Source organism: Rattus norvegicus, chromosome 5, assembly GCF_036323735.1.
Source record: "Rattus norvegicus strain BN/NHsdMcwi chromosome 5, GRCr8, whole genome shotgun sequence".
Taxonomy (NCBI): domain Eukaryota; kingdom Metazoa; phylum Chordata; class Mammalia; order Rodentia; family Muridae; genus Rattus; species Rattus norvegicus.
The window spans coordinates 83,501,803-83,524,019 of record NC_086023.1 but is presented as its reverse complement, the minus strand read 5'-3'; the positions used below and the strand labels follow the sequence as shown (position 1 = coordinate 83,524,019).

Genomic DNA, 22,217 nt, shown 5'->3' with positions numbered 1-22,217 from the left:
GAGTTTTTATCCACAGCCTCAGCATTGGACGTACAAGCATTCACTATTGCTGGTTTTTTAGAGTGGGTTTTGAAGCTCAAACAGTGATCCTTATGAATGCATGGCAAAAACTTTACCAAATAAATTCTCATCCTAGTCCCTGAATTTTAATATTTTTAATTAGCAAAATACTCTCTGATATACATGATAACAAAGACTAATAGACCAGTAACTGACTGTGCTGTCTGGAAGTCTACAGTAGCCCTTGTCTAGTAAACACAATTATGAAGTTTGTATAACTTAATAAATAATTATCAGAAAAGTCCCTCAATGAGTGAGGGCTTTTATGGGAGGGATACTTGTGACAGCTGTAATTATTTCTAGTGTCAATGAGCTAGCTTCCAGCCATTAGGAAGTACTGATATCCACTAAATAATGCCTCCAGTCAGACTGACTGAAATTCTACCACTGACATTTTGGTATGCAGCACAGAGATTTTTGAGATTTCATTAATGTATATGTCAAATAAAAAGCAATGTTTTAAGAGCTGTAAGTCAATGATACCTTAAAAAAAAGAGTAGTGGGTCTTTTATTGTTTTTCTTTCTGAGAAAGGAGGAAAGTGTGTGGGCATGATTCCTCTGAGGGTAACAGGCCCGGGCACCACCTAGTGGAAGAAAAAAAGCCAAAAATGGGCGAAAAGTGGAGCAATTGCCAATGTCACAATTATACCCTAGGACAGCTAGGTTGGGATTACAATACTGTAAAAGGTTTCTACCAGAAGGCCCTTTAGGGCCAAGGTAGTGATAAACTTGTGACACCTTTCATGCCTCAGATAAGGAAAGTTTGTCAGAGAGAAAAGGTAACGTGAATAAAGTTACAGGGCAAGCTACTGATGGTCTTTTGTCAGAGCTGGCCTCTGCTCACCTCCTTCTTTAGACAACCTCGACTACACCCTGCTGCCTTTCCACATAGCTCTTAAGAAACCTTCTCTGCTCGGGCACTCAAATCTTTCACCTCCAACACCCCACCCACACATCCACTTTTTATATATATTTTTTGAATTAAAATTTATCTGGCATTAAATGACATGCCAGGTTTCTTGTTTGCAGTTTGTCATCTTCTCTGCCTAGCACCCAGAATATAACTTCACACAGCAGAAATTCACAAAAGCACCTGCTGAGTGCTTTAGACAGGGAGCTCACACATTCACTTTGTCTTGTCTTCGCTGATCGGATTTTCTGTTTTGTCAGTACACACTTTTGTGAAATGAAGCAGCTACTTTTTGGCTGTATTCTCACTTTTTTTTCAGTTATTTTTGTTGCCGTTTTAGTGTTCTGATGATGATTTATAAATCTGTCCTGAGTGGCAAGGGAGGGTAAGATAGTTTCTGGTTTTGCCAAAGAGGATAGACATGTCTACGATCCTGAATCATTGAAAGAATTGGAAATGATGTACAGTAAGGGTCAGCACAAGTAATATCAACCTAAGTTAATGATTGATCATTGGATTACCTGTCATCTAGACTCCGTTACTAAGCATTTTCCACAAGGAGACTGAGTTAATCTTCAGAAAAATCCCACGATGTAGGACCTGCTGTTAGCTGGACGCTATAGACAGAAAAAGTGAAGCCAGAGATATTGAGTAGCTACTGCAAGACCATGCAACTAGCTGGAAAAGGAGTCAGGGAATCAAATCAGGCTTACGAGTGAGCCCCGTGATCAACCACTGCAAAATATTTCCTCAGAAAAACACCTCCTCCATTTCCCCAGTCTCTTCAAAGGCTCCAAAGAATGCCAGACAGAAAGCACTCGGGGCAACTGGGGATGGAGAGAAATAGGAACTAGTAAAAGAAAATTACGACCATGGGCAAAATTGAGTGGTATATATTGCCATGCTACCCTGTGGATTTTTACAATGAGTGGTAAATCTCCTGGCATTGTGAGGAAGAGAAGGATGCTATGTTTCCTCCCATAGAGGGGAGTCTTATACAGCAACGAATTTTGTTATTCAAAACTATTTCAACAAGTGAGTCGCCAATAGCCCTGTCTGCCTGGTCTCTCTATTCTTTTTTCCTGAAGCTCTCCCTAGCTGGTCATGGTAACCAGAGTTTGAAGGTATACAGAGGTAGGGACAAGAGGGCATGCAGAGGATCCTAGTGTTCGATGCCTAGAGTGTATTATTACTTCAGTTAATTTCTGTTTGACCTTGGTAGAGTCCCTGAGGCTCTCCTGGCTCCAGCCTCTGTGTCCGTGAACACATCAGATGACAGAATGCTTGGGTTTTTGAGACATCATCTCCTTCTTTGGCTCTCTAGAACATGTATGTATGTATGCATGTATGTATTACACTTTATTACAGAAATATTCAATTACATGTTTAAAAGCACCACCAGAAATTTATTAAAAGCCCAAGTTTCTATAGCTTTTTTTCAATAGTGGCTAGCACTACATCACCATTTCCTTTTTAGCTTTTTCCCCTCCCTCCCCAAGCTCCTATATTTTTAGAGCTTTTGCAACAAACACTAACAACAAAAAATAAACATAAAATCACCTAACATAAGGTGCTCCAGTGTGCATTTTTCAAATTAGAATCTTTTAAATATATGTGGTCACAATACTATAATCACACTTAACACAATTCCAAATCCTTACAGGTCAGTCCCTGTCCATTCAAATATTTTGTAAAGGAGGAATGTGTCCTTCCCCCACAAAAGGAATTTTATAGAATGATGTGATTTATGCAGAATAACATAGTGAAAATATGTGGTAAGGTCTTGACCTCTACTATCTCTCCAGAGGCTTCTTAAAGTTGTAGGGCATGGTGTAAAGTTTTTACTCCACCTTATTTTACATACCAAAAACAGTGGGTCCCAGAAAGGAGCTATGAGCTGTGAAGGTCACACAACAGTATCTGGCAGTGTTTGGCAGACTTGTGAAGTCCCAACATCAAAGGACTTTCAGTGAGATCATGTATTCGAGAAGGTTTGTTGGCTCAAACTATCTATCCACTGCTGGGTGGATGATGATGATAATAACAATAAAAGTGCATTTCTAGCAATGTCCTTGACTGCACAAATTCATCCCTTCTCCTACCCTTGCTGGCATAAACTGGTTTTGATTTCTGCTGAGAGGATCTCCTGTCACTGGTCCCCATGATGATTATGATCAGGAGTTGTTGAATGTAATCACATCCTAATCCTGCCCTATTGGCCTCAAGTCACAGACCTCCAAAGGACATGAAGTCACCGAACTGTGAACTCTTGGTTGTCAATTCTAAATGTGCAACACCCAATCGACCAACCTTAGAAATCAGTTCTCAATTCCTGGTGTCAGGGTCCCAGGTAAGTATTCCTGGTGTTCTGCCCAACTTGGGAAAACAGTTCTCTGTGCAACAAGCGAAAGATCTGGAGACTCTGAGGGGTGACCAAAATGGTAAAGAGAAGAGGGAGACAAATACATGCTGGACAAGAGCCTTCCACCACAAGTAGAGAAGGCCACAAAGGAAGTCCTTTCTGTTGAACAGGCGTGAAGAGATGTTTTCTCTTCCTACAACCAGTACTGGTTTGAAAGAGATCTAAAAGTGAGAGGATTTTATGAAACATCAGGAACATATGTAGAGAATGTTCCAGATCTAAGCTCCCTTTCCTACATTCTTTTTTTGTGAGACTCTCTTCCAGAATTCATACGTTCACTTGAAATCAGGCTTGTGAAACACAAGCCTGTGACATGGACAGGCTTGTGACTCCATGCATGCATGGTTCTACTTGAAAGGAGGTACAAGTAAGAGAGAGTATGCCTCAGAGCACATGAGGAGCTCTAGGGGGAAAATGTACTGTCAAGGCCCAAAAATGCCAAAGGCTGGTAGGAAGCAGAGATTTCAGATGGGAAGAAAGCTCCTTGGGGTGTCTCCAACCTGGAAAGACAGAGTGTCATTTCCATTTACTACTTCATTTTACCCACCTGAACAATGTCACACTATGAAGCTCTGGTAGGTCTGAAACTTTCTATGTAGCTTAGGCAAGCCTTAAGGTTGTGCTGATCCCAGTTTTGAGGCCCTAGTGCTTTCATCATACATATGCACCATCGTGCCCAAACCAAAGGATGTGTAAAAAGGTGGGTATTCTTTGTATATCCCTGAGTGGTAGCTAATGAATCAAAATGTCTCACAGACACCTCTAAGCCATGGAGATCTGTGAACACAATATTCTGTATGACCCTAGAGTTTCCAGGTTACCTTTCTCTGTGGAGAGGGAGGATTAAGGTCCTTCTAAGGTTTAACAGTCTAAATCATGTCTGCTTGTCCATTGGACAGTAGCATAAAAGTAAAGGGGAGGTGAAAGGTAATTCACAGAAGAAGCAAGTGGCATGTGGCCTGTGACATATGTCACCATTCATTCACCTTCTGTTTCTGGGAATCTCTGCTTCCTCTCCAAGCTTGTGAGACTCACAGTTTTCAGCAACCCTGGACTCCCTTTGACTCTTACTAGCAAGGGGTCACCCACAGGGCAAAGGAAAGAGCAAAGTCAAAGAAGAAATTAAAGTCTAGTGGTTCCCAAAGGTACAATGCTGACTCCAGACATCCCTCAAAATTCAAGGGAGGGTACTCTAAGTGTGCACAAGCTAGCTTACCTTCCAAGACACCCAGCATCCCCCCAAACAAACAAACAAACCAAACCAAAACAAAACAAAACAAAAAACAAAACCAATAACTGGAAAACGTGCAGGTGTATGTTTACTAGCTGTGATTACCCTCCACTTATTCTCAAATAGGAGTGGACTATCTTCAACAATTGCTGTATGTTGTTGAAATATCCTGAAATCATTATGCCCATTTCAGAAGGTAGATAACACACACACACACACACACACACACACACACACACACACAGAGAGAGAGAGAGAGAGAGAGAGAGAGAGAGAGAGTCAGAGACAGAGGGGGGTGGGGGGTGTGGGGTGTGGGGGAGAAATGTATGAAAGAATAGGGAAAGTTACACAGCAAGAGGGCTTCGGGAAAAATAAATCTCCAGCCTGCTGCTCAGTCTGATGATTTGATGTGAAAGGGCAACAGAACTGCCAAGTTTGATCCAAACTCCAGGTGAAACCTCTCCATTCCTTACTCTCTGATATAGAAAATTTTGGGTTGGCACAGAGATGTCCAAGGGAATGGAAAGGTTCTGCAGCCAGATTATCACTTCTCTTGCCCTACAAACAGCAGAGGGACCAGGTACTTTTGGAATTGTTTTCCTGGATAGAATCTATCTACATGGGGGGATGTGGAATTTTGGACCAATTCCTTTAGCTCTTTGACACAGATTATGCCTCTATCTCTGTCTCTGTCTCTCTCTGAGTATATATGCATGTGTGCTTGTGTATGCATGTGCGTGTGTGTGTGTGTGTGTGTGTGTGTGTGTAGTCTGTGTGGATACCAATGCCCATCTCTCAGAGTGGTCAGGAGGACAAAATTCTCAGGTGTAAAGCAAGCTTAAAGATGACTGCTTGGTAGAGAAGGCTTTCTGCTTCCCATTATCCTCAGCCCAGGAAGCTTGAGAGCTCTGAAACATCCTAATAACAGGCCTGCTCTAAGTACTTTTCACCCTTGAGCTCAGTCACCATTTACACAGCTCTGTTGTAACACAAGTGCTGTTCTTCATGGATAAGGAAGTTGGAGCCAGGAGGAGCCAGTTAGCTTGTTCAAGGTCACAGATGCACAAGGACAGAGGTAACCTGGCTACTGACACTTTATCATGACCAGTGTGGTATTCTGCATCCACCTGGAGCTACAGCTGATTACAGAGAAAGCTATGCTCATGTGTGAACCTCAGGTGAAGCTTCTGACTTTTTGAAGGGCTGAGTGAGAAGGAAGACATGACCTACAGAAGGGAGGAAGAAAGGGGTTCTTGAGAGCAATTAGCAAACTTTATTTCAACACTTACATCAAAAGAAAAAGGATTTGCCAGCAGAGGTGCCGGGTAGTACTAGGGTTTAACCCTCATCTCCTTCTGAGGTGGAACTCTGAGTCACTGACCGAAGGGGACTGAGACTAGGGTAGGAGGAAAGTAGTGCTTTCGGGGGACATTTTTCATGTCAGGAGAAACTTCAATAAGTCAACTGCCACTGGGGCCTCTGACTTCATTGAAAAATCAATCTATTGCTTTCTGTTTCTTTTATACTGTAGGGGTGGTAGGGCATGTAGGTGTTGGCTGGGGACAAGAGGCAGGGGTCTGAATCTGTCAAAAGCAGAGATGTGTCAGAACACACACACACACACACACACACACACACACACACACACACACACATACACACACACACCCTGGATGGTGGACCTTGTAGAATGAGAGGAGCCTGTTTATGAGACATCTCCCTGCCAGGTAGCAGGTGACCTCTGGAAATAGGAATGCCAGAGGTTCCTGCCCCTAAGCTCTGTCACTCAGCACACCCTCTGGTCCTCTGTGGATCTCTTCCCATTGGCCTGAACCACTACTGATGTATAACCTCCTGGGACCCTGTTCAGAGTAGCCCTAAAGGAGTCTTCAGTTCTAAAACGTTCCTTCAGCTTTGGCGGGCCCCAGGAGAATCCTACACCCTCAATACTTTCTAACAATGGTGACTTCAAATTTCCCTGCACAAGCTACTGTTCTCTCTCTCTCTCTCTCTCTCTCTCTCTCTCTCTCTCTCTCTCTCTCTCTCTCTCTCTCTCTCTGTGTGTGTGTGTGTGTGTGTGTATGTGTGTTCACTTGCCTTTCAGAAAAATAAAAGACATGATTTCTGTGCTTCAGAAGCCTACTCCTTCCCCTTGCCTTTTTCAGTGACTGTCTGAACCAGTGTCCGTGAAGTGAAGTTTGAACCCAGGCAGAAATAGAACCAGGGGCCAGCAGATCTGGGAGCACTCCCGCCTCCCAGGAGCTGCAAGGCCTGCTGCTGCCAGACGACAGACCCGGTTAACAGCACCGTAAAATTAGACCTTTACGAAACCCAATTGAATCGTGCAGTCTAGTGATGTAAGGCAGGCTGGAGAGAGAGAGAGAGAGAGAGAGAGAGAGAGAGAGAGAGAGAGAGAGAGAGAGAGAGAGAGAGAGAGAATCCCTGGGCCTGAAATAGCAGTTGCAAACCCTGCTGAACGAGGAGTGCTCTGGAGATAAGTGACCAGGGATTCCTGTGAAAGTGGTGATGCCCCCCCCAGAGAAAACTAGCAGAGGTAAGGCAGCCAACCCACACCTGAAGTCACTGCAGACAACCTGAGGATGCTCATTGTCACCCACTTCGGAGTCCTGTCTCCGCCAACCCAATTTAACCACAGATCAGGGAATTAAAAAGTACTTCTAGAAAAAAACGCTCTGTTTGTTTGCTTTTCTAATTCAAGGAGAAGCAGGCTCTCTTTAGACCTACAGTATGCTCCGTTTGGAGGATAAGGCAGAGTAAGTCTGGCTCACTGCCAGGTGTTTACACACTGCCAAATCTGGCTCAGATTCAACTAGGGGAGGGGGTTGGAAATCCACCAGAATTCTCCGGAGAACAGCTCCTAGGCTTTCTGGGGCTACATGGCAGTAGCGCCATTTATTTATTAATTTATTTACTTACTGTTTTGTTTTGTTTTTTTCTCTCTTCCGTTTTGTGAGGAATGTTATTTCCACGCATAAAAAGAACCAGGCATTTTATACGAGCAATAATAACCTAGCATCCCTGATCCAATGAAAGTATTTTACTGCAACAATCATTGTAAGAGCGGATTACGTGTTCCAGAGAACAGGAAAAGAACGTTGGTCTGAGTTAGATACTTGGAAGCCAGTCTCCCATGCAACCCCGTGAGACATAGATTTGTATATATGTATATATTAAATGTACCCACTATCTCTACAACCCCGGGCTTTCCTCTGGGGGGTGGGGAATCCCTTCCGAATCACCAACACAACAGGTAAAGAGCAGCGAAGCCAGACCTACCCATCTCTTAACCCCACTTTCAAGCAGCAGACCGCTATGTTTTGAAAGTGAAACGTGCGCACGCACACACACACACACACACACACACACACACACACACACACAGAGCGAGCGAGCGAGCGAGAGAGAGAGAGAGAGAGAGAGAGAGAGAAAGTCAGTCCTGAATTATCATCATCTTCATGATTATTTTGAATCTTGCCTCCCCGTTCCTTGTTGTACCCTCCTCTGGCTGAGGATGGTTTGGGAGCTGAAAGTGAATGAGCTCCGTTTTCCCTCTCCTTTCCAGGGGGGAGGGGGTGGTGGCTAGCGATGACGTCAGTTGTGTCTGTGTGTGGAGTCCTTCTTGCTCTCCTTTGGTAGCTGGAAAGTGGGAGCTTTGAGGATACATTTGATTGGCATGATGGCAGAGTTTGGGTCCCCCGAAGGTGACTTCGGGTAAATAGGAGAGTCAGTGCAGTGTTAAGAAAGGTCTACACCAAGGGAAAACAGCAGCAAACTGCCTGAGAGTGGTGTGTAAGGGGTGGGATCGCGAAAGCCTCTGCTCGCTCCCAGGCTGCAGCGAAGGGGGAACCCCTAATATAGCTTTAAGGCGTCCCAGGACAGGGCAAGGTTGTTTATGCAGTGAGGGAATCTCCCAGACAGAAGAGGCAAAACTTTCCTTCTCTCCTCCATCGCTGCCCCCCTTCACCACCCCTCGTTTTATTAAAGGCATTTCCACAGATTCATTTAGAAGGGAAAATGGATGTTGAGGCGTTTGGAAGGTTTGCAGCCCTCGCAAAGTGTCCGGTTTCACTACGGAGCAGCGACGGGGAGAGAGGGAGGGTGAAGAGGGAGAACTTAAATCTACTATGGGCTCATAAAAGTACCCAAAGAGAAAAGCGCCAGAGTCTGGTGAAGGCTGGCAGAGTGTGCGCTACGAAGGTCTGACCCAGCCGTGAATGACATGCTACCGGCTTTAAAAGCAAGGACCCGGGAGAGGCAGTGTGGGTGGCTATAGTGGTGGGGGTGGATCCCAGAGGCAAGCTTCAGGCAGAGAGCAACTTTGGGGTACTTCTGGGACTTCTAAGTCTGGCAATCAAAACTACCTGGCCCATGCCTACTTTGAGGCTAGCCAGGCTACTGAAGAATTACTTAAGAATATCAAAAAGTAAAGAGAAATGAACGGTTCCCTGCACTTTTTTCACAGGCAATCCATCTGGGTCCTGTACCTTTCCCTCCCATACCCGGACAATGTCTGTCTGCACATCCCCAGCACCACCTAAGTGTTCTGGGTTCCCGGGAGGATCAGCTATCTCTAGCCCATGGTCTTAGACAGGCACCGAGCTCCCAAGTGCAGCTCCCCAGAGGCCGGGCAGCATCCCTTCTCAGCGCGCCCATTCTGCAGATGGGTTAAAGCGAGTCTCGCTTCCGTGGTCCCTGCGCTGCTCCAGGGGCGACTCCCGCATACCCACCAACCACCCTCACCCCCATACATCCACGAGCGACCCGGAGGGGTCGGTAGAGACAAGCGGGATGGTCTACCTGACAGGGCACCCCTTTCGCCTTACCTGTGATCACGGCTGGAGACTTCTGGCCACCTTCGGCTCTCAGCCACACTTGCAGCGTGAAGGCGTCGCGGGGCAGCTCCAAGTCGGCCCGGAGACGCAGCTGCTCCCCTCGCCCGCTGAAATAGAGCGCCCGGCTCGGCGGGCTCGGCTCCTCGGCGCCCCTCGCCGCCCGCTGCTGCCGCCGCCGGGGGACGCGCACGGCTTCCCAGGCACCGCCCGGAGGCGGCGGCGGCGAGGCGCGGCGACCGCGGGCCGCCCGGGTGGCGCAGGTGGCCGGTCCGGCGGCGGGGCGCGGGGGGCGCACGGCCCGAGGGTCTCTCCGGGCCCGGCGGGGGCGCTCGGCCAGCCCGCAGCCCAGCGCGGCGCTCAGCAGCCCCAGGCGCAGCACCCAACTCCAGAGCCGCATGTCCGACGGTCCCCCCCGCCCCCCCTGCGCCCCTGCACCGCCGCCCAGAGCTGCCAGCTTAGCTCCCGCCTAGTCTCTGATCCCCTTCTCGTGAGAGCCCCCTTTCCACTTGCTTTTTCCTTTTCTTTCTCGCTTTCCTCCTCAAGGTGTGTGCTCCACTCCCCCCACCTTTCAAAAATACAGTCCAACTCCTCCTGGTTGGCAATTAATTTCTCTCCCCGCTCCTTTATCTGCCTTATTTACCCCCTCTAACAGCTGGATGCCTTCCTCCTTGTTTTATTTCATTTTATTTTATATATTTCTAGCTCTTCAAAAAAAATCTCCTCTAACACACTGATCAGCTGAATTCCCTCCCTCCCCCCAAGATGCTCTCATTTCTTTATTTTTTGCGTCCTTTATAACACAAGCCACAGCCCCCTTCTCCCCCCCCGCCCCCTCCCCTCCCTCCTTCTTCACGAAATGAAAGGAAAGAGGGGGAAAAATCCCTTAGAAGATGAGTAAACAAGCGTGTGCTAATCTGTTCGCCAGCACTCCACCTTCCCAATTGAATGAGTCCCTGTTCAAACTGCGGGGATCATGACCAATCAATCGGTTCGGAGAGGCCGATCCACCCAGCCTTCCTCTACTTTGCAGTTTGTCTCCTTCCCTTCGCTTCAGCTTCTCCACCCCCTCGTTCTTCTTCTACTTCTTCTTTTTTTAAAGAAGACAATCTTAAAGTAACAATTTAATGCAATTCTGTACACACCCCCTTACGGTCCTCCCTGCTCTGCTCATTCCAGCTCAAAACACACGCGTTCTGGTTTGTTTTGCTTTGCTTTGCTCTCCCGTCACCCCCGCCCCTTATTTTTATTTTTATTTTGCCTCGTGGCGGGAGAGAGAAATCTTTCAGAGTCTCATTTGCCCTTTGCTGTTACACGTCTCCCTTTTCCACAACACGTAATGCGTTGAAACTTAATTCTCACAGTCTTTCTCATCTTCCTCCCTCCCTCTTTCTTTCTCTTTCTCCCGCTTTTCTTCTCTTTCTCTGTCCCCTTCCTTCATTCCCCTCATTTTCCCCTTCCTTTCTTTCTTTGACTTTTTTCTTTTTTTGCCTTTCTCCTCTTCCCCTCACCAAATTTTCTTAAAGTTATACTGTAGTAAGTTGGCTCTCCTCTTCCCTGAGCCCCCGATGCTAACTTTCAGGCTTCAGACTCATTTCCCAAATCTTCATAGATTGAACAGAACATCAGAGGAGAAGTGTTTCCAGGGCATCTCCCTTTGAGGCACTGTGGACCAGTGCTTTGCCCCCATCATTGCCCCTGAATAATCCTAAAGCATTCAGTTGGTCATTGAACATACTTTTTGTTGAATATACATGGAAAGAAAGTATGGATTTGCCCAATTTCAACCTTAAAAACAATCCAAGCCTCCTAATGCTGTCCCAGGTAGTAGTCTGCTGCTTGTGGCTCTACATTTTGAACTGAAACATGTATTTCGTATTTCTTTTTTTTCTTTCCCCCCTCTTTATGGAACTCAAAAGCTCCCCCTTATGGCAAAACAGTTCTCTTTCCTTCGAGTGTTTAATAAGTCAAAATGACTTAGCCATGGTGGTTTAGAAATTATTAGTTCCTTGCCAGTCTGTCCAAATAGTATCACTATAAAAAGATGTCATTCCAGGTAGAATGTATGGTGGAAAACTGAGGTGTAGTTGATGCTACTAATTAGTGACTTGCTGTCCCGTGGTATTCCCATCCTCCGGGCTGTTCCAGATCCTTCCTTAGAGTTAGGATCTTTGCTACATGCTCCAGGGAGGGAGAGAACCATCGGAGACTATTCGCTGGTAAATGGATATAGATTTGTAAGACGGCCAATGACTCAGATCTCCTCTCCATAAAAGCTGAAATGTGGTAAGCAGGGATCATGGCACTGATCTGCAAGCCAGCTATCGCAGTTTTGTGTCCTCCTGTTCAGGGAAGAGCTTGCTATATAGTGTAAGGCTAAGAGTTCTGGGACTCAGGTTCTCTACTCACAAAGTGATGCTCTTTCCACCCTCCACTCTTTAGAGACTGGAAGGAAAGAAAAGAAGATAATGTGTACAATGCCACGGGTAAAAACATTCCCTTGGCAAACCTCTCACTGTCTACAACTTTGATTCACTTACACAAGCTAGGAGGCTGTCCTCAAAGAAGGAAAAATATGGAGGATGAATTGCATAAACACTCTCATTCAGTATTCCCCTCCCCAATGATATCTGAAATGTGATTACTGCTTACTTCGGTTATAACAACTAGTATTGTATTTGGAGACTGCATTTCCGGAGGTTTATAAGCCATCCTGTACAATAGTTTTAATATTTGTAGTTTTAATATTTTAGAATTTCATCCACTTTCTAACCAGGAATGAGAATAGGAGGCACATCAACTTCCAACACATACACAACTTGACCTCCTGCTAGCCATTTCTCTGTAGCCATCCATTCTGTTACTTTTACAATGAGAGTATGCACTTCACAGCTTATTCTGAGTAGGAAAATTTCTGAGCTGTAGAATCTGTCTATGAGCACCTTGTATTCAGCTGTTCCCATCAAGCTCAAATTGCTCCTTGGGTCCTTACTTAGATCAAAATATCTTCTTCCCCTCTGAAAGTGAATGAAAGGAAAGAATAGATATTATAGGTTGTCTTACTCATCCTTAAATTCATTGGGAATGTTTGGGAAAACCTTTTACTGACATATTACTAAATGGATGATTAGTAATATACAGCTAGGCCAGCTAAGTGGCACGGTGGGTAAAGGCCAAGTCTGCTGACCTGAGTTCAATCACTGGGACCCACATGGTGAAAAGTAAAATAAAAGTTTAGCCGTCTAATTACCCTTTCACCTCACCTGTCTTGGAGGCTACTCATACCCTTTGTGTGCAAATGGATTTACTTGTTTTTATGCTGGAGTCTCATTGATGAATCACACACTGTGGCCCACAGGCCATTCTAACCCATGGCTTACACACGGCCTCTGCATTGACTTACATGTAAAATAATGATTCATCCTGTACTGCTATCCCCTGTTAAATTAGTCATGTAGTCTCTTGTAGATTTTTTCCTTATTTTTATCTTTCCATTTCTCCCCCATTTTAGTACCAGAAACTATGCAGCTATGCTACTAGATCCCATTTAGTCTTGTCAAACCTACCCAGTCCCTGGTTCCCTTCTCAGGGTCACTCTTAGGTTTCTGAAGAAACTTTTGGTACCAAACCCTTCTTACTCTGTACTTTCAATCCTTGGGGCATACTCCCACAACATGCATCTTATCTGGAAGTAGTTGAAAGCTCTATATGAAGCCCAGAAGGCTACAGGGTGCTATGGAAGTTAGAGTAACAATGAAGTAGCACCTTAGAGTCATAGATGAGTTTGAGTGGCCCAAAGTACTGAGTTCTGAGTCCCTGTGACCTGGGTTCCTATGATCTTCAGCAAGTCTTAGTTTTTCTGAGTCTTAGTCGCCATACCATGGTGCTGGCATGAGGATTAAATTAGTGTATTGTATGACATAGTAGTAGCTGCTCACTAAAAGATCACCCATACTTCTTTCTGTAGATTTAAATTTAACAGCCACTGGGCTTCTCTTTCAGCTTTCCTCTACAGCCAGGACACTATCTTTTTACTCCTAGACAGTAAATTATTCTCATCTTGGGATTTCTAAGGCAGTATTGTCTTCTTGTAGAACCTGTGAGATAGGACCTTGCATTGTTCTCGATGTCCTGTTTATATCTCCCTGCAAAGATTAGGAAGTATCAAAGGTAAGAACTTCTAAGGGTCAATTCAGTCACCTGCTTAGAGAACTTTAACTAGGCACACAAGCCCCTGAAGGGCTCCCTCCTCTGGGCTCCCCTAAAACTTCTATTGAATTTCTATCAGCATGTTCCCAAGGCAACTTATGCTTAGTTACATGTCTGCCAGAGTCCTGGGAGTCTCCAGGGTTCAAAGCATTTATGCTGTATTTCCCCCAAAGACAGAACTCAGTGCTCCTCTGCTCATGTAACTGCTTGTTCAAATCACTGATGAAAAGAAAATTACATGACACAACTTATCCTAGAGTACCAATCATTAGTCCGTAAACACACTAGGTTCCTGAGGAATATCTAATCTAACACCTCCTTCTTCCTGGGTCTTAGAGTTAAGGATGGACCTGTGGATCTCCTAACACATCAACAGTGACATTTACTAGCTTTTCAAATGAGATAATATCCATACTGACTTTAGGATGAAGTAAAAAGAGTTCAGCAACCATTCTCTTAACAGCTTGTACTTATAGTAAATTTGAAGTAAATTACTTTCATTGGTGCCTTCCTCAGAAATACTTGTAGCAGGCCTGCAGAGGAAGTTAAATGGGGGTGGGGATGGAGGGAAAAGTTGTGAATAGGAAGGAGAGGAAAGTAGAAAGAAAGGGAGGGGAGAGAGAAGGGCAGAGAGAGAGAGAGAGAGAGAGAGAGAGAGAGAGAGAGAGAGAGAGAGAGAAGAAGGAAGGGAAAAAAGTATTAATCGTATCAGGTGTAACATTGCGTACCAAGTTCAGAGACTGTGGAATGGTCATCCTGCTGTGAAATCACATTTTTCATTTGTACAATCTTCATAGGGTTACTGGGAGGTAGAAGAAGACTATCATGGCTATAATGTAGCACTTTGATGTGAGTTAGCATGCCAGTGAATACTCTGTACACACCAGCTTCCTCATCTCCTCATCCTCCTCAACAGTAGTTGAATTGCATTGTGCGGCATACATGCAGTAGTGGGACACTGTCATAGAGTTCTGGCAGTGATAATGACCTTCCCTTATGGAGTGCCGATGGTATGCCACTTAAAAATAATGATTACAATACATTCACTACTAGGTTTGTTACTGTCTAAATTAATTTAATTGCTCAGAAATTTACTTATGAATTTTATTTTCTAGAATTCCATTAAAAATTCATGTCAGACCAATATAATTTGAGTGTCTCCAAGATCTTTATTAAAATATTATTTTAATTACTGTTAGTACTAACAGTAATTTAACAATAACTGTTCTTAGCTCAATGGCACATGGAAAGGGGACTAGTCATCATATTGTCTATGTCAAGTACAGGGAGAAACATGGGGTGAGGGACCTAATTTATCTGGATATGGACTTCACAGGCCGGACGCACTTCTCATTTTCATTCTTGAACTCATTTTGTTCAGAAGTAAGTGGTTATAGAATCATCTGAGTCCCCTTTCATTTCCTCATGCTAGTTTATAAGAAGATGAAACAAAATTCTAGATTCCAACACTAGTCATTTGGCTTACACAGAAAAAATCCTTTACTTATCTCAGGTACCTTCAGCGTTTATTAAGCTGAGAATTTTTTTTTTTGGTTCTTTTTTTCGGAGCTGGGGACTGAACCCAGGGCCTTGCGCTTCCTAGGCAAGCGCTTTACCACTGAGCTAAATCCCCAACCCCTTAAGCTGATAATTAAAGGTGAAGGTGAAAATCACTGATTGACAGTTAAGTTTAGCTTTTCATTTGTAGCAAGATGTCGTTTATCTGGGTTCCCCTGACATACAGTTTTCTCTTGGTAACAATAACTCATTATTGTAGTTCCTGTTCATACCATGGTATTTAATTTTCAGAACTGTGCTCTGTAAAAATTCATGATCTTCCAGTTTTGCAAATAAATAAATGATGCTTAAAATACTGTCTTATTTTTTTCAAAAATAAGAAGTTAGTTGAATTCTATGACACATTAAACTCAGAGTTATCTCACTCCAAAGTCCACCGGCTTAACCACAGGACTGACCTGCCTTTAATCCTGCTTTATCTTTCTATTGTTCTCAGTTGGAACCAGGGAGAGACCTCCAAAATACAGTGGAAGAGAAGCTTCAGCTTCCTAAGAAATCAGAACCAGACAACAAGGGCAGTCTCTTCTTTGGGTACACTTGGCCCTGCTTCGCTGATCAGAAGGGGAACATTTTATAACTTCTGCTTAATTCCAGGATGAACACAAAAGAAGAACCTTGAGTCACATAATGAACAAAGCTCTCAACTCACTTCCCCCCCAGAGATTCCAAAATCCCTGTCCCATCAGCCACGTGTTATGTGAAGTGAGATGGAAGGCACTCATCTCATCCCTGTTTGGTGATGCCTTTTCCCTGTGATGCCAGGCCAGTCACGCTTTCTGATAAACTCAATCTACATCAGTTAGGATATTTACATGTCAGCACTTTTCTGCATCTTATTCATGGAGAGAACTCAGATTTTTCACGACTCAATTAGGTTTGCTTCCCCCCCCCCAAATTAATGATGCTTACATTTAGAAACAGGAGCAATTCACCCCAAGTCACACTGCTATAAGATATATGTTCAGAACAAATGTCGGAGTCAAATGCTTTCCCTCTGAACTAGTGGAAAAGCCACCACCTCAGTAACATTTTAATCATCAAAACAAACCATTTTTAGGGACTGTTGAGCCTTCTCTTTTTGTTATACTGTTGTGTGCTTCTGTTTTCCTTTCTATGCTAGATTTTAAGCTTCCTGGAGATAAGACTTGTATCTTGTGCCTTTTGCTACTCCATATGGAGTGTGCCCTCTGTGTTTTATGCTAAGTAAGAGCACAGTGAGCATTTGGTGGCATCCAGTTCCTGCTGTGTGTGACTTCAAATAAAGGAGGCCATTCTTAGATCACCTTTTACCTTAAAGACCAGAAGAGGAAAGCCAAAGCCACACTAGGAAGCCCCTTTTCTAGCCACAAGTTCAGCCAAGCCAGCCAATCTACAGTATATCTCTACTGTTCTTGTCCTGTGAACCTAATTCTATCTAGATGTCATTTGAGAACGATATTCATGTATGGCATGCCATCCCATTGTATTTGTTTATATCAAAAGCATTTTACAACCTTTTAAGTTGAGCACTTTCTTTATAAGTATAGGGGGAAGGCTTCCTTAAAGTCACAAACTACTTCCCTAAAGCCCAAACTACTCCAAACTGCTTTCTCCCCCAAACAATTGTGCATTCTACAGAAATGCCCCCTGTTTCATTCTCAATGGTGATGGCATGCCTTTATTTAACATCTATTTAGCAACGTTGACTCCCATATACTTGACATTTTGGAAAAGTCTGGCTAGCTGTGTGGACTGATAATTTTCCTTCTTGTGCTGTTTTGCTATTGTTGTTTGCCTTTATTTACTAAATGTTTTATATATTACATTATTTATTCTTTACAGCTCCCAGTGGCAGGAAATAAGACTGTCTATTTTATAGAAAAAAATAACCTGGGAGCACTGTGTGGATTTTTGACAATCACAACCCAGATTCAGTTGTCTTTAAAGCCTGTGTTCTTTGCCTATACGTTAAGTTGCAGCTGTGAAGATTCCTTCCTGATAACCAGACATGTGGTGCCAGAAGAAGACCTTTAAGTTCGCTGTTATATATCACTAGCAATCACCAGCCCTCCAAAATGGAAATGAGAAATACTCTCAAAATGAATGTTCACAGAGGTAACCACATAATTCCAAGAGAATATAGGTCATGAAGTTGGGACATGCAAAAAAGTACATATTAATCTGTCTGTCTGTCTGTCTAATAACTGTCTTTAACTACCTAAATATATTTTTGTGATAAAACTGAGCTCTGTACATATTAAACATGTACTTCACTCCTTAGCTTTATCGCCATCCTCTAAAATACTAATTTCCAATGGTTAATAGACAACCGTGGCCATAAACAATGTTCGTAGTATATGAGGACAGCTGTAAGTGTCTCATTTGCTCTCCCTGTAATAGCATGATGAGAGATATCAGTTCAGACTGGCATATATTTTACTGTGTTCAATGAGTGCTAAAAGTGAGATCTTGCAAGAGGCAAATACAGGTCTATTTTACTGGTCTATTTTCTTACTACTGTTTAATTCTGGTGTTACCTTTCCTTCTAAGACTGTGAGAAAACTATGGAGGTAGAAAGTTGATTAGCCCCTGGTTTTAGAGCGAAACAAGTATTCCCTGATGTAACTGCCATTTTAGGCTTATTGTCCTCAGTAAGGCCATTGGACTCATAGCTTCCCTGACCTTCTAGTTATTAAATGAATCTGAGCATTATTACATGTTAACACACAAATTTCACAGCATATTTTACAGAATGGCGAGTAGCTGTGCTGACTCCAATGAGAATCCCATAATGACTTATAGAAGATATCCTCGTGAGAGTTCTCCTCAACTATCAACAGTCTAGATTCATTATCTATCATTCTTCAGGGAAGTACAGAGTGATGTCCAAATCTTGAGGACAAATGTAATCCAAGATTAGGTAAGATTCTCTGCATGACAGTTTTGATCAGCCAGACTTCAGTTAACAAATGGTGGCAAATATTTTACCAAAGCAGTCTGGGGCATTCTCATATGTATGACCTCAGAGGCAAAACTAATTAATGTTCGTGTCCTGATTCACAATATTCATCCATCTTAATGGGGGGCACTGGCACTGGCAACCTCCAGAAGACAAAACCTGGAACAGAAAGCGAACACTAGATTGATTGCCTCGGGTCCGATTTAGTATCTTCACATGAAACCAGGTAACAAACTCCAAGGAGAGACTGCTAGAGAGCAATGTGAAGTGCCTATACTCGGTTCACAGAATTGAAGTGCTACTACATGACCATGTCGGACAGAACTTTCTTAGGTCTTTCATTAATTAAAGGAGGTCAGTAATACCAAATTTGATAATTTGAGCAATAGTTATTAGTAATCCAGTGGGTGCCAGACACTAGACCAAGTACTAAAGATGCAAATATGACTCTCATGCCCCTGAGCTTACATATCTAATAATACTAATGAACATGTGTTAAGAAACAAAAAGTGTTGGGGTTAGAGAAGCACTTCACAATGTATACACACTAGGCCTTAAACCATCAACTTTACTCATATGAAATAAGCAACTCTCTTGGCCATGCTTTCCTGTCAGAGAGTCTGAGGCTTACCAGAAGAGGCCAACTGATTCACAGGCTGCTACATGGGGATTTCAGATAAAGCCACTTAATGACAGAGATTTTGTACTTGTCTGCTCTACCTATCCCCTTTCTTGTCCATCATCAGAAACTCAGAAGCACACCAACATCTCCTCAATCTCACAGCGAGGTCCAAGTCAAATGTCCTGGAAATGTAAGCAGCAGTAGTCCTGCCAATGTCCTGTCACCATGCCCCCCATCATCTGAGCCTCACATTTATGTTCTGGGAAAGTGAACTAATGTGCCTTCTCCTTACAGAGTGTGGTTACATAAATGACATAATTCAATGTAGTCAAAATGTCCACACAGAAAAACATTCTTGCAGAACAACCCTCTATGAGCCCTCCCCCCAACATCCACACCCCTGCCACCCAAGCTCTGCAGTCTTATGTAAATGTCTTCTCTGGCCAAGTAGGATGTGAGGACTTGGAGAAGGGATTTTGTGTCTTAGAAACAAGCTTGGGGGCAAAACAAGTTGGGTTTAAATCCTGGCTATGTCACTTACAAAATACATGCCCCTGGATAAATTACCTCAGCTCTCTCTTGGTCTCCATTTCCTCATCTGTAAATAGGCTTAAAATTACCTCTTTTGCCGGGTTATTGTAAAGCATGAATGAGACAGTGCAGTAAAGTCCCTGGCAGAGTGCCTGGCACAGAGGATGCGCTCAGAGATGCAGCTGTCTCTGAGGTGTCTGTCTTACAACACACCCAATCCATAGCAACAGTTGAGGCCTGTAAGTGATAGACAGATAGTTACACAACAGGGGCAATTCAAAACACAGATATTTGTTCTGAGGATTCCATGCTTCCCAAATGGGTTCATTCATCCTCAGTCTGCATTCATTGAGAGGAAGTGAGAAAATTTTCCAGAAATGTTTTTTTTCTTTTCTTTCTCCAGCTTCCTTTTTCTTCTGCTTTCTCATCCTTTCCCTTTTCTACTCCCAATTGCCTTTTCTTCTCTTTCTTCATCTACTTCCCTCATTCCTTTAGTCTCGTCTTTAATTTTAACTTTCAGACATCATTGGGACCAAGGACTCGAGTGTCATTTTGCTATACCTGGTTGCCATTTTCCTCGGAACAAATGTTTGTGTGACTGTCAGAGAAGCATCATGGAAAGGAAACACACCTTTAACAAGTGAACTAGGTCTCATCCTCGATCTCTGGACTAACGTGACTGGCAATTGTGCTGCCCAGACATTAGTGTCTGGCATCTTAGTCTTCAATAAATACTGACTTGGCCTTTGTTGTTGTTCTCCTGTTTCCGTTTGGTAATGGCAATGGAGTCTGCAATAGGGACTGACAATCAAATGTGAAGAATGAGACTTGCTTATTTGGGACAACAGATAAGGAAGTCAGTTCTGGGGAGCTCTGGTCCTCAGAGATTTTCTTCCTTCTTTCCTTCCTCTGTTCTTCTCTCAAATGGTGCTATGGCTTCCCCACTACTTTTTCTATTACCTGTACCTCACATTTGAGCTCTCGGAGAATGAAGTAACATGAAGAGACATATTTCAGATGGAATGGAGTCCATGGATTCCACATAAATCCCACCGTGAAAGGAAGAATTAGAAAGAAGATGCTCTTGTCCAGTAACTCCTTTCCTGGATTAGAAACAGGGAACGAGGAACAGAGATGGAAATCAGTTTACCCTGGGTTTTGATGGGATAAGATCCAAGTCCTCTTCAGTCTTGTGTAAGTGTTGGTGGGTGAGGGTTGAATACATAAGTACAGAAAGAAGGTCAAAGAGTGTTCGATCCCTTGGAACCAGAGTTATAGGCAACTGTGAGGCAGACTACGTGCGTGAGTGCTGGCAACATAACTCAGGTCCTCTTTAAGAGCATCACATGCTCCTAACTGCTGGAACAACTTTTCAGTTCTTAATTAACTTTCCTTTGAATATTGAATCCGGTCATTTTTCTGTGATTGGTTAATAATGTCATAATTACAAACAAACAAACAAACAAACAAACAAATAAACAAACAGATGATGGTGTAAGTCCAGAAAATAATATCCTCTACGTAGAAAACTCCAGGCCAGACTAGATAATAGAATGAGATCTTGTATTCAAACAAAACAAAACAATACCCCAAAAAAGTCCTAATTTACATAGTTATGTCTTATATCTGAAAATGACTAAAATCCCTTCATATTTCCTCCCAGTGAGTGTCACATTCCTGGGAAAACTACGCATGTTTATTGCAGCTCTCAACCCACCCAGGTAGAGACTTGAGGTAATTATATACTTTTTTTGTTGTTATTTTTCCAGATTAATAAACTCCAAGCAACACCTCATTGCCCAAGGGAATGCAATCTGACAGCTCCAGGTGGCTCCTCATCAAAGACTGAATATGCTCCATGAATCTTAATCCTTTATAGTGACAGTCTGTGCTGAGATAGCCCACCGCTGGACAGAACATTCTGAAGTGAAGAAAGAAAATCCCCCCTCCCGAGTTATGTCAGAGAGAAGTCAGAATCTATAGTCCATTCTTAGTCTGTTTTCCCCCCAGAGGAATATGAATGGGACTATTGCTTTATTAATAAATGTTTTGTTCATGATGCAATATCCAATAGCTGTGTTTTCTTTGTCCCCAGATGGTACAGGAAAATGAAAAATCTCACCTCTCTTGCTTATTCTTCATGTTTCCTTCATGACACTAATTATGCAGTCTAATTAGCATTCTCCTGGGGCTGCAGATTGTGAACTACCTGAAGGAAGGAGGTAACTTTTGAAATTTGTTTTACTTTGTCTTTGTTCAGTACTTGCAGCTTTCTCACAACGTACGACAGTCTAGAGTGATCAAAGATTTTCTTATTTAATATTTAAACACTAAATGGTGTGTCAGAGTTCCGGTTTCTTAAAACACTATACATCCTACAACTGGGATGTAATTTATTACAGTCAAGAAGCTGAAGCAATTTTGTAAAGAACTAGTCCAACAACACAATACCTCTAATGCTGACAAGGCTGTACAAGAAATACTGTATCTCCTCACGGGGCACATAGTCAAATAACGAGTGATAACATTTATGGCAGAAATAGTATGCCATGCAGAACATCCAATGGAAGCACCCACAAAAGGCAGGTTGAGATATGCAAGTTCTTTGACATTTGAGCATAGTATAGGGTCAATTAAAATTTGTGGACTTACTGCTGCATATAAGAGGAGGCAAAAAAGGATAATATAAATAATTAATATGAAACTTTCATTCTTAAATATCTTGGATCCTGATGAGGGAAGGACTGCCATTATATACTGAGGGAGATGGCATGAGAACCTATGTGATACATTGAGATATTCATGAAGAAAACCCACGAGATATATAAAATCACTCACAGGAAGCAGAACTACATGGCTTGCTGCA

General features: G+C 43.2%; 1 protein-coding gene across 1 annotated transcript in view; it reads right to left on the bottom strand.

Annotated features, from left to right (window-relative positions):
* Positions 1–10,662, bottom strand: part of Pappa (pappalysin) — a 238,007-nt gene extending 227,345 nt beyond the window's left edge. The window contains exon 1 of the mRNA NM_001401319.1: positions 9,468–10,662. Within this exon, the coding sequence (NP_001388248.1) occupies positions 9,468–9,873 (406 nt within the window). The 5' untranslated portion in view covers positions 9,874–10,662. The remainder of the gene's footprint in view (positions 1–9,467) is intronic.
* Between the last annotated feature and the right edge of the window lie 11,555 nt (positions 10,663–22,217).